General features: G+C 37.6%; 1 protein-coding gene across 1 annotated transcript in view; it reads right to left on the bottom strand.

Moving 5' to 3' along the window:
• Positions 1 to 13,470, bottom strand: part of LOC306872844 (neuronal membrane glycoprotein M6-b-like) — a 49,279-nt gene extending 35,809 nt beyond the window's left edge. Inside the window, exon 1 of the mRNA XM_079421718.1 lies at positions 13,368 to 13,470. Within this exon, the coding sequence (XP_079277844.1) occupies positions 13,368 to 13,371 (4 nt within the window). The 5' untranslated portion in view covers positions 13,372 to 13,470. The remainder of the gene's footprint in view (positions 1 to 13,367) is intronic.
• Between the last annotated feature and the right edge of the window lie 128 nt (positions 13,471 to 13,598).

Raw genomic sequence — 13,598 nt, 5'->3', positions numbered from 1 at the left:
AAGATATTGGCCAAGGTGTCAAATTTGCAAGCCTTGGAAAAAGGAGAGGTAATTTTTTTTGTTTTCATTTTGACATGAAAGAACACATTTGTTGCTCATTGTCAAAAAAAGCCAAACTAAATCAGTTGTGTTTTAGTGTTTGAGAAAACCACACACACTTTTCCAAGGGGTGAATACTTTTTATAGGAACTGTAGTCCTGCCAAGTTTTTACTGCAACGCCTTGCAGCTTTTAAAGCCTTGAAGTTTTTTTTTTTAGAGAATCTCTCTCTTTCTCAGGTCAATGTAAAACAGAGGCTCTTGGTCAAGAAGAGAAGTATGTTTTAACTGTTTGTCTATAAAAGTGGAATTGTTCTTTATGCACCCTCAGAGCACAACAGCCCACTCTCCCTCAAAATAACTACACAATCCCTCATGGCTGTGTAGTTTAATTACTCTGTTCGCTGTTTATTAACAGGGACAATAGCTATATCTGATGTCTCTACAGAAGCTCAGAATAAGAGCCATTTAGCTTACAATAGAGAAAATAACGGATGAAAGTTGGCTGCAATTTATGTTGCAGAACTTCATAATGCCAACAAACTGTCAACCACTGAAAAGCCTTCAATAAACATGGTTTAGGACTTATCTGAGTTTTAGACTATTATGTTAATTATTCATAACAGCAGAACCAGCTGTGGGTAAAAGAAAAGATAATATTATGATTGTTCATAAGAAAAAAAAATGTAGTGGGTAACTATTAACAATGTTCATGCAGTCTTTTAATGACCACAACGGAAAAAGTTAAAAATAATAATAATAAAAATAAGTAAACAATAGACAAAATAATAGACAAAAAAGAAACTACAGGATAACAACAGAAAGCACAAAAAATAACATAATGACATGGTACATATTAAATTCTTAATCTGATTTATGTTTTTTTTTTATTATTATTAGTGTTTAGCACATGGTCTGAGTAAAGAGATTTTATGTATTCCTGTTGAACAAAGCAACATTTCCTTTTAGAAATGTACTTTTTTACCCATAATAAAATTTTATTACAATTGGCGGAGATGTCTTTCAAGCTTTGTCAAATAAGCAGCCCATTTGTGTAAAGGCCAAACTCAAAAGGAAACAATTAAAGAAATCTAAATTAATAGCAGACGAATGGTCCATTCACATTAAAAGCAGATTTGCACTGGAACAATGGCACAACACCAGTGCACCTTTCAAATGGTCTGCCATTCAAGTATCTGAAGTACAGAATGCAAGAGAAGAAAATTCAAGACTCTAATTTCATTAATAACTCCAATATGTGCTGTTTGATTTATTTATGAGAAAAAGAATAAAAAATCAGAATCTCTAGCTCCACATCCATCTTTAATGCTGTTTCCAAATAATTCAGTGTTTCATGTGGGTTAGCAAAACACTAACCCACATGAAACACTTGTTAGTGCATCTGGTTATTGCGTTTTCATTTCCAGACCACCAAAAAAATTAAATAAAATAAAAAATAATGGATGTTCATCACCATTCTGAATAGGTCCATAGGAATTATCTCAAAATCTTGTTTGCATCACATATTTGTGTTTAGTTAAAGGCCTGTTCACACTCACAAAATGCAGTCTACACAGTGCATTAGAGAGGTTTATTTATACCAAAATTTACAATTAAGACATATAATTAAGGTTATATTAAGACAAAATTCACTCCCATATGATAGGTGGCGCTGTTTGACAAACGCACCTTCAAAAGGTCTACTAACCAGCTCTCACTGATGAGAGAGGAACACAATGGGTGCTTCTCAATTCTTATTTGTGCATCCTCGTTTCCTTTCCTTGCGTCCTTTCCTCGCATCTTAGCTCCACCCCTTCAGGATACGAGGGAAGGATGCACATAAAAGACGCGAGGATGGAGGAATTGAATCAAGTGAAATGATATATCCTCACTCCCTTTAGCATCACTTTAGAGCGTCATCAGCTGCGCAAAATGGATCTGCCCTTATGTTGTTAAAGTTTGTTTTTTAAGACTTTCAAAATAAACATTAATAAAGCAAGATGCCCTGTTGAAATATATGACATGTATGGTTTATTTAAATTGCAAAGGTAAAATATAAATTAAAAATTATTACAACAGATGAGAAGGGGGAGGAGAATTTACACGTGCGTCAGGTTTTTCGATGAAAAAGACTTCCGCATAGGATACACCTGTGTATCCTCGCTCATAGCTCCTTTGGAAGGCTCCTCACTCCTCGTTCCTCGCCTCCTCACGGTGCAATTAGAGAATTGAGATGTCCTTCAAGATGGCTAAGCTTGATCGGTTTCCGGATCATAGGATGGAGGACGGAGGAGCGAGGAAGCGAGGAGGGATATTGAGAAGCACCCAATGTCACTTGGGCTAAATAACACAACATATACAATGAAAGAACATATGGAATGAACTCATGTCTCAGTCTGCAAATTTTCTTCAAAATCAGAAAAAGAGATCCATTAAAAACATTGGATTGTAAAATTGTGAAGACTAGTCTTCATTGTAAATAGGTCTTTATAAACCCCTGCTCTAAACCCATGTGAAGCAGGATTTCCAGATGCATAATAAATACTTTAAGACGGTGTGTATAGTTGCCTTTAAAAATATAGCCCCACAGAGGGTGAAAACATTAGTTAGATTCTCAAATTCTCAGAGAAGAGGATTTGAAAACTAGGTCAGAATTCTACTTGTGTTGCTGAATTTGTCATTATTTCCCAAATGATCACAGCTAAATCAAATCAAACCAAATCACTGCACACAAAGATATTAAGGCCTGTTCACATCAAGAAAAACAGCTATAAAGATAACTAAAACTATAACCAAACGCTGACTGGAACTACATAATAACTCTAACTGCAGCAGCTTCTTTTGAGCAGAATTTGAATTTATCTCATTTTTGAAGTTGCGTCACTGATTCTTTTATTTTCCTGAGAAAATCTTGAAGTGCAATAAAAATAAATGTGACTTAACTATAACAATAACTGTATAGCGTCCACACCCATGCACAATAAGATTCTGTTTATTATTCTGTTTAATATGTTGTCTGCCACTTTAAATGCTCAAGCTCTTTAAAGCAGGATGAATTCTGATTGGCTCTCAATATTTGTATGGTTCATCATCAGCTCTGGAAGTGATTCCAACTACATCATTCCTCGTCGTTTTTGTTAGGCCTATATGTTGTTGTTATTAGATGATGATGATGAATTAGATCAGTAATTAAAACTTTATAGTTATCGCTTCAGTTATTGTCCTTGGTGTGAATGAGCCTTTATTCTGTCTCTTCACATATAGCTACATTCTATTCTAAGTATGTCAAAAAAAAAAAAGGAAATCTATTTGGAAATCCAGACATATGGTTGGTCTAGTCTAGTTAATTTGAGACAGAACAACCCAGTGGACACATCTCTCCAGTAATGAGCCCATTACTGTTCTTTTATGTGCCCTGACTAGAGAGTTAATGTGGAAATAGGGTTACAGCACACTGAAAGGTTTCCTTTTGAAGTCCTGTAAACAAAAAAGCAATTAAAGTTGACAGACAGGGCCTAGTCCTGTTCCACTTATGGAGAGGTCTTCAGTGAGACCAGAGTGATGCCTCAGATGTCAAAGTTTAGGAAGAGAGAGATGCAAGTTAAGGTTGAAATGTTTCATTTAATGTTAAAATACTGTCTCCTACTCCAGCTTATTATGCAGAACAACTGTAAGTAATCCATGGGTAGGTTTTCTTCAAAATGTATGATTCTAAACTTTGACTGTTACACCATTGCTCTGTGTTAGCCCGACATACAGTAGCAACACTGGCTTAACCATTAGGTTGAGAAGTAAATACTCTATTTACTATGAAATCAACATCAAAGAGTAAATGAACATTTCAACAGAACAACAAAAAAAGACACAAGGCTCACGTGCTCCTGTAATTTGTGTTTACAATAACTGCCCCTAACTAACCCCAGATTGTTATGCAACCCACTTAGCCAATTTAAATAAGTACTTTAGTCCTGTGGAACAGAGTACTGCTGTTTAATGCCAACAGAACTCATGGCAGTGTCTCTATAGCAACATGTTAGCACTGCTGAGAGACAAAAATAGGAATGTTAGGAGAGGTTTTAATCATGCAAATCTGCTAGGAACCACACTCAGGTATCTACATACAGTATTTCGTATACTGTACATTATCTGGTTTAATACCATTTATTTCTCATTAAACAATCATAATATCATCAGTAGTTTTGCATTTGTTGGATTGCAGCTCCATTTCAAAATGGTATAGTCAAGCAAAATATCGGTTATCTGTATCGGCCACAGTAAGCTCTGAATTATTGATTAGCATCAGCCCTTAAATTCCATAATGGTGCATCCCTAACACATACACACATATTGAATTTGATCATTAATTATTCAAAATGGTTCTTATAGATTTTGAAAACAGTTTTTGCTACTTTTTAGTTTTAGTGGAGACTATAATACATTTTTCCATGATTCTATGATAAATAAAAAGTTCAGAACCACATTTGTTTGAAATAGAAATCTTTTGGATCATTATATCAAACATCACTTTGCATCAAACATTACAAAATGTAGTGTGTAGTTTATAATTAAAATATATGTAATTCTCTTTCCCTAAATAAAAATAAATAAATAAAAAATCACTATCACTAACATATACAAAGATGCATGCACAAAACAAATGCAAATACAAGAAATAGAGTTTGTAGCTGATGCCTTAATCTAATCCAAGTGGTTCAAACAGGCTAAATAGGCTGACAGCTTGGGTGGGTTTTACTCCTCAGAAGCATCCATGATTATGTGCAAATTTACAGGCTCATGTCATCAGCTGTCAGTTGTGGCTGTGTCTAAACAGAGTAGTGAGACAGAGACAAAAGAGAACTATGAGGTACATGAACTGGGGAACTATCTTCTGTTACACCTGCATGTAGATTCAAGATTCAAGATTTTTATTCGTCACATACACAATTATACAGAGTATAACCAGCAGTGAAATGTAAGTCAGGTCCTCTCCAAAGACAGTGCAATTATATAGAATACAAATATTAAGAAAAAGAAAAGTAAAAAGTAAAAGAATAAAATAAAATAAAATATAAAAAATATAAATATAAATGTGCAGGTTAGTATGTTGTTGACTTAAATAGTAATAAACAGGAATGTGCAACAAAATGTGCAAAAAAGTTTTACAGGGTATTTAAATAGCAGCAATATGAGGTAGAAAAAATTATGAATAGCTTATTGATATGGTGATATTTACATGGAGTCAAGTGATGTTATGACACAGAGTTAGAGTTTAGGAGCCTGATGGCCTGGGGGAAGAAGCTCCTCCTAAGTCTCTCAGTTTTTGCCATCAGGCTACGGAAGCGCTTACCAGATGGAAGCAAAGTGAATAGACGGTTACCAGGGGGATTAGAGTCCTTGATGATTTTGACAGCTCTATTTTTGCAGCGTTTGAGGTAGATGTCCTGTAGAGAGGGGAGAGCAGACCCTGAGATGCGCTCAGCTAAGAGCACAACTCTCTGTAGCTTTGCAGTCCTGATTGGAGCGGTTTCCATACCACACTGAGATGCACCGAGTCAATACACTTTCTATGGTCCCTGAATAGAAAGTTTTCAGGATTGCTGGTGAGACCCTGAATTTCCTCAGCTGTCACAGATGGTACAGTCTTTGCCTGGCTTTCTTAACCTGTGTTTGGATGTGTGTAGTCCAAGTCAGGTTCTCGGAGATGTTTACACCGAGGTACTTGAAGCTACTCACCCTCTCCACAGGGGTCCCACTGATCATAAGAGGAGTGTAGGGCCGCTGCTGTCTCTTCCTAAAGTCCATGATCAGCTCTTTAGTTTTCCCCACATTCAGAGAGAGACAGTTGTCCTGGCACCATGATGTGAGTCTCTCTACCTCATCCAAGTATGTGGTCTCATCATTGTTGGAAATGAGGCCCAGAACCACAGTATCATCAGCAAATTTGATAATAGATGTGGAGCTGTGAGGGGACACGCAGTCATGCGTGTAGAGAGAGTAGAGCAGGGGACTCAGTGGGGCTCCTATGTTCAGAGTGATGGAGTTTGAGGTGAACTGGCCAACTTTCACCACTTGAGGTCTGCCGGTGAGGAGTTTAGGCTGAGGTCTGTGAGTTTAGAAGCCAGCTTGATGGGGACTATAGTATTGGAAGCTGAGCTATAGTCAATGAATAGCAGCCTTACATAATTCCCATTGTTGCTGTCTATGTGTGTGAGGGAAGAGTGGAGGACGTGAGAGATGGCATCGTCAGTAGATCTATTTGGGCGATAGGCAAACTGAAGAGGGTCCAAAGTATCAGGTATGGAGGAGCAAATGTGGCTTTTTACAAGTTTCTCAAAAACCTTCATGACTATAGAAGTGAGGGCAACTGGGCGATAGTCATTCAGGCAAGAGGGTTTATTGTTCTTTGGCACAGGGATAATGATGGATTTTTTAAATGAGGTGGGAACCACAGAGGTAGCAAGGGATCTCAGAACACGGACGGTTATCCCATCAGGTCCGGCTGCTTTCCTGACGTTCATTTTCTTCAGCGCCCTCCGAACCACATCCTCCGACACGGTGATTACAGGATTACAGATGTAGAAAACTATTTCTTTGGTCCATTTTGATCTAACCATTTAAAAAAATGTAATGGGGTAGTTTACCCAAAAATAAAAATTCTCTCATCATTAACTTACCCTCAAATTGTTCAAAACCAAATCAAAAGAAGGTATTTTGAATGTTGGTAACCAAACAGATGACAGTAGCCATTGACTTCCATAGTCAATCAATACTGTCAACTGTTTGGTTATCAACATTATTCAAAATATATTTTGTGCTCAACAGAAGAAAGAATCTCATACAGGTTTGGAACAGCTTAGTGCATGATATATGTAAATTTTTGTGTGAACTTTAACTTAATTATATGATACTAATAGGACTGGCCAAATCAAAAACAGACAATGAATTAACAATGACTGTTACTGAAAGTTATGAAAACTACATATATCTCCAGGACTTTACAACAAAGTTGGTATTAACCTTTGATGCTGACAAAATACTTCAGACTACAAAAATTGCAGGTACGATAGTTACAAACACACACTACATAACTAAATAAAGGACTCTTGATCTAATGTCCTTTAAACAGGCCAAATCTCCTGCTCTGAGAACTGCACAGTGAGAATGGAAAAAATCATGACAGTGCGTCAAGAATGATGTGTATATATTATCTCATGAAAAACTCATTCACCTGCTCCTTCACCATCAGTTATCAGTTCACCTAAAATAGGCCAAGAAATAAAGGTAAAATATCTTTCTCACCCCCTCTAAATGATCTGTGTTGTTAGGTTTAAATCCCTCTTTGCAAACCCATAATCCTTTTGGCCCAGATTCTCAAGGACGGGGTCTTAGGATGACATCACAGCAGTGGGCAAGCTGATCATTCCCAAAGTAAAACTGTTTTAAAATATCTGGAAGCAATGCGTAATTTTAATCACAACTTGAGACAGGAAAAACATTGCTTTCAAATATAAATAGAATTGTTTAATCTTTTGCATATGCTTTCTTGCTTTCCATAGAGGTACATGCCAGTTATATAACAATTATAATCATGGAACCAATAGTTATGAATTATAATTGTCATTATGAAAATGACATACTCAGTGTATGTCATTATTTACTTACCCCTATGTCATTTGAAACCCCTTACCTTCTCCCGTGGAACACAAACAGCACATTTTTTTCCATATACTGAAACTGATGTGTTGTCATTTGGTTCTTATGCCATGTGACAATAGTGTGCCCCCAAAAATGACTTACTGTCATGGGGGATCAAATAAGGAAGAAGAGATGCAGCTCTATATGCAGCCAAGAAATTTAAAAGATTTACACAGGATAATAAAGACAATACCAAACAAAGGAGTGATCAAACTGAGGGCACATAAATACACACCAATCAACTACACTATAGTGAAGTGACATTCAGCCAAGTATGGTGACCCATACTCGGAATTCGTGCTCTGCATTTAACCCATCCAACGTGCACACACACAGCAGTGAACACACACCGTGAACACACACCCGGAGCAGTGGGCAGCCATTTTATGCTGCAGCAGTTGGGGGTTCAGTGCCTTGCTCAAGGGCACCTCAGTCGTGGTATTGAGGGTGGAGAGAGCGCTGGACATTCACTCCCCCCCACCTACAATTCCTGCCGGCCGGAGACTCGAACCCGCAACCTTTGGATTACAAGTCCGACTCTCTAACCATTAGGCCACGACTTCCCATACACAGGCAGGGCATAATTTGTGCCGGAACAAGCCGGATCCGGATACGACACCTCCAAAATCCGATCCGGCACCTCATTTTGTCGGATCCCCCTCCTCACGCACCAATGAAAGACGTTTGTGCTGACCTATAATGTGCATAATATGAAAAATCCTCTATAATGACCGTGCTTGTGGCACATCTACATTTGAAATAAAGAACCTGGGCACGCAAAAGACATGACATGTGAACTGCTCTGCTCCCACAAGACATAATGCACGGATCCATAGCCTATACACATGCGTTTTCTTTCTCAGCTGTTCACGTTTACTTAAGAAAAAACCTGGATACTAGCCAGGACGGCCATTTTTGCGTAATTTTGTGTGTATTTGGCCACTTAAACTCAACAACAAACTATGAAAAATAACTCAATATGATACTCGGCTTTGGATGTGACTGTGAGCGCTCAGCCTTGAAACAGCCTCTGGAGCGCGCCAGTACCCGTTGGTTTAAAAAGATGTGCAAATTACACATTTTTGTGACGATGCAACAATGACCCGATTAAGCAAGTGACAATTTTGACATCTGTCCTGAAATGCGAGCGCAACCCTTGGATCAGCGACAGTGTGCAGCAGCTCGTATTGCAGACGAGATGCGCTGATATGAAGCCGCTTCGAGAGAGTGAGAGAGAGAACTCTTTTTCTACAAGAATATCAACATGTTAACCTTCTCTGGTTTAAGAAGCGGTCTTTTACTTTAGTTTTAAAACCAAATTCTCCATTGCGCTCAGTCCTCTGCGTGCACCTTCACAGGCTCTACACCTGAAGCGCTCGCGCTGAAAGCGCCCCTCTTCATGTGATCAGTGAAATCTGACTCCTACAATGTGCAGCGGCTCTGCAGCGCGCGCTGTATGAAGCAAACGCTTGTCTAGTGTTGGGAGAAGATGAATGAGAAAAAGTGCTCAGAAAATTCTCACAATGCTTTTTCTAGCAATGGCTGCGATGCCTAACAATCAAGTCAAATTTATTTGTATGCAGCTTCTGACAACACACATGGTTTCAAAGCAGCTTCACAGAAAGTCACAGTTATGTCTGTAATGCCTTAGTGCTTTAAAATAGAGTAAGGTTTAGTGCTGGATGATATGATAATTAATAAATATGAGTGATTAAGATTAGATGTGGTGGTCTAGCACATATTGCAATGCACATATATTCGGACACAGGCAGTTAAGAGATTTAAATATGGGTTTGTATTGTTCTATTTAAATATCAAAATGTTGGTCGGTTTTCTTCTAAGCGAGAGTTAACATTTCTCGAAAGGTATTAATGAAAATATTATAATTATTATAATTATACTGTCTCTGATTTCAGGCAGAATTATTTTATCTTGATGCCAGTCCTTATAGTGATTTAAATTAGTGTGGTACAATGACTGGATGATGATTGCCTGTATTTTTTTAATGTCTTTTAAATTCAGTAAAAAAATGTATATTTTGATTTGAATGTTTCAATACATGAAGTTGGTATTTTTATTATAAGCATAATATATTCAATGAAAAGTTTAAGCATAAGTATGCATGATCCGGGGTGCACATTTTAATGGCAAGTTTACTTTTTATTCCACTGAGCATGTTTCAATACCTTTATTATACATCAGTCCCCAAGAGTTCATTTTTGTGTCACTTTAAACTACCTGAATCTACCGGATAAAGATTAGACCTGACAAAATTCTCAGATTAGTGAAAAAGGGCATCACTATTTCCCCTTGATAACTCAAAATGTCATTAGATAAGTGATTTGAATTTCTGTTTAAAATGAAGTTTTTAATTGGAGACTGTGGTGTTATCTACACTACAGTGACCTTTTCTATTATGCTGCACAAAATGCGACTTTGGCATGGCTCGAAGGCACAGATCTGTAGTTATGGCAGAAGTAATGCTTTGCATAATGGACACAGAGGTGTTTCAGACTGGATAAACAAAATTTCATTCATACAGAATGCAGCCATGAGCCGTGATGGCATAGCACAGGTTGTGAGGTCTGAGGTGGAATTATGCAAGTAGGATTATGTACAGAGGGATGCTGTTGCTTGGAAACGAATGCTGCAAAGTAGCTAAATGAAAAGTGATATTACTCTCACTGACTACACTTGGTACAAGTGCAAATGCTCTTTGAAGCTAAGCAATTCTCAATGTAAAGGCTTGTTCACCAAGGACGACTATATTGGCATTCACACAAGCAGATGATAATGTTCAGTTTGTGCTGCATTTTTGTCGTATGCTATTTAAAATGCTTGAGCTCTTTAAAGCTCTGTCAATGTTTATATCGTTCATCAGCTGGAAATATCTGTTCTGAAAGTGATTCCAACAGTATCGGTCCTCTATGCGGTTAATGTTATCGCTGTGGTGTGGACATCCCTATTCTCATATTAGAATGATTATTCAAACTTTCAGGTTACAATTGTAGTTATCTTCCTTGGTGTGAATAATAGTCTGAATAATAACAAGTATGATGTTGTTTACAGACTAAAACTTTGGACAGCTGTATATAGTACAAGAGAGGTTGTTTATTTGTTTCTTCCATTTATTGCAGCCTAAAAGCACAAAGAAATTCCTCACTTAATTTAAACCATTCACGTTTTGGTAGGAAGAGCAAGAATGTGATGGAAAAACAGAAGAGAGTTAAAGTATTCATTCTAGACTTTAAAAAGCATATTTGGTTTTGTATATGAACCTAGAATTATGATATAAAAGCACAGAAAAATCATTGTGCATTATTGACCAATCACAGACTCTTTCAGTGTCAGAATGAAGTGGCTTTCTGAAGAAAAGGTTTAAACTTGCTATGAAAACAAACTGACTTAGAGGAAACCTTGTTTAAGCGAACACTAACAATGCCATATACAACCCGAATTCTGAAAATGTTGGGACGTTTTTTAAATTTGAATAAAATGAAAACTAAAAGACTTTCCAATCGCATGAGCCAATATTTTATTCACAATCCACCTTATTTTTTCAGTTTTTCCCATTAGAGCAGGCGCGGCCATTTGCAAATTTAATGTGTCTGTTTTCCAGTGTCATTCGCTTCCAGCTATTTTTAGCTGTACAAAACCGCTCGTTTTGCTGCTTAATATTGCAAATTGGTGAGTCTTACCCTATTATTATAATGTATTATCTTAATTATGAACACAGTGGTTTGTAGTGCAAGCAGTTTTACTGTTTACTGCACTATTATTATATAGAGGAGGGAGACCTTCCAGTGTGTTATCAGCGTTCAGTTCAGAAGCCAGCATCTCTGATGGTATGGAGGTGCATAAGTGCATACGGTATGGGAAGCTTGCATGTTTTGGAAGGCGCTATGAATACTGAAAGGTATATAAAGGTTTTAGAGCAACATATGCTCCCCTCCAGACGACGTCTATTTCAGAGAAGGCCTTGTGTTTTTCAGCAGGACAATGCAAAACCACATACTGCAGCTATTACAACAGCATGGCTTCATAGTAGAAGAGTGAGGGTGCCGAATTGACCTGCCTGCAGTCCAGATCTTTCACCAATAGAGAACATTCGGTGCATCTTTTATACGACAAATACGTCAAAGACAACCAAAAACTCTTCAGCAGCTGGAAACCTAAATCAGGCAAGAATGGGACCAAATTCCAACATCAAAACTCCAGAAACTCATAACCTCAATGCCCAGATGTCTAGTTTTCATTTTATTCAAATTAAAAAAATGTCCCAACATTTCTGGAATTCAGGTAGTAAACAGTTAAATCTAAATTAAATTTTAAAGAGAATCCCAAGCTATAATCCAGTTTGGTCAACATATACATTAAAAAAACTGGCCCACAAGGGCCTTGAGAATAAATCTGCATGTATTCTATGAGCAGATTCTATGAGACATGGGCTGCCATTCCATGGCAGTGCAATTCTGCTAGCAAATCTCCTGACTGAAGTTCAGTGGCATGAACGTTCAATGATCTTCAATCATAAAACAATCTGTCTTCCCTGGGAAAGCAGCATATTTATTAAAGCCACTTATTTAAATGCAACATGCCTCTATTATCCTATCATTGTCAAGTGTCACTTAATATATAATGTCTATTAACATCTACAGTAGATGTTAGAGGCAAGCTTCCATAGTTTTTTTGCTGACTAGGACAAAAGAGAGAGAGAGAGAGAGAAATTGAGAATGGGAGTCACTTTGGGCTCTGACTCGTACAATAAGCACTTTCTTTAGTCCTGGTCCTCTAAAGGATGACATTCTTCCATCAAGGAATACAAAACTAACATCACTCTCTTGAGGGGAATTCACAGAGCAGAGATGTGCCACTTAAGCGGCAGTCTTGGTAGATGCAGACAGCTGGCAAAGAATGTGCTTTATAACTAACCATTCCAAGGACACAGCTGGGAGAAATGAAAGAACGAATTCTTTCCCATGAATTAGCTCTATTTTGCATGCTGGATAAGTACAGGATAAACAAGCCCACAGATCATAGCAAAGCTCATTAATAGCACTCCAACTGACTGATGCATGCAAAAATACACAAAGCAGAATTTGAAAAGACTAAAATGAGATAAACATTGTTTTTCTACTGATTTCTCTTTGTCTATATATTACTGCCTATCTCAACTAAAACAAAACTCAGGAGAAATATAAAACGTGGAGAAAATATTATGGAGAAATATACAACTTGATAGCCTACTAGCACCAAACTAAACTGTAAATCTATACACCTAATAGCCTATACAATGAGCTAACAAATATCGGTTGCCATTTAATGTAAGACCGTTTTTAAGAAGTCTGCAAAATTGGCGTTTTAAACACTTTAAATACGCGCTCAACAAATAAAGAAAAAAGTCATTTTTGAAACAGTTGCACGCAACAACAAAACAAACTGCATTTTAAAGCTATCAAATGTTACAAATTATTCGCAGCTAGAGTATGACGACAACGCATTGGTTGCAGCTACAAACTAAAACGCGTCTCAAAACGAAAAGAAGAGAAAGAAACGTTATACTAGAGTAAACTCTTATTAAAGAAACCATGAAGCAAACACGCCATAGAGGATGCACTGACCAGCATGCACTCACCCATGTTGCGTTCTCAGTGTTCGGGGGGCGTTTGTGAAAGTTCGGCGGGTGTTTGGAGTGGAAAGAGTTTCGCTCCAGCTCGGGACCATCGCTGCGGTGACGTCACAGTTTGGGGTCCCCAGGCGGGGCCACTCTTTCCTCAATAAGCGCAATGACGGCAGAGAGCGGAGCTTGTATAGTACCAAGTAGTCATTAGAAACATATAGCCTAAGCGATAAACCAGTGTCATAC

This window comes from Barbus barbus (genome assembly GCF_936440315.1).
Source record: "Barbus barbus genome assembly, chromosome: 7".
NCBI lineage: Eukaryota > Metazoa > Chordata > Actinopteri > Cypriniformes > Cyprinidae > Barbus > Barbus barbus.
Note: the sequence above shows the minus strand (reverse complement) of the source record. Positions and strands in the feature narration are given on the sequence as shown.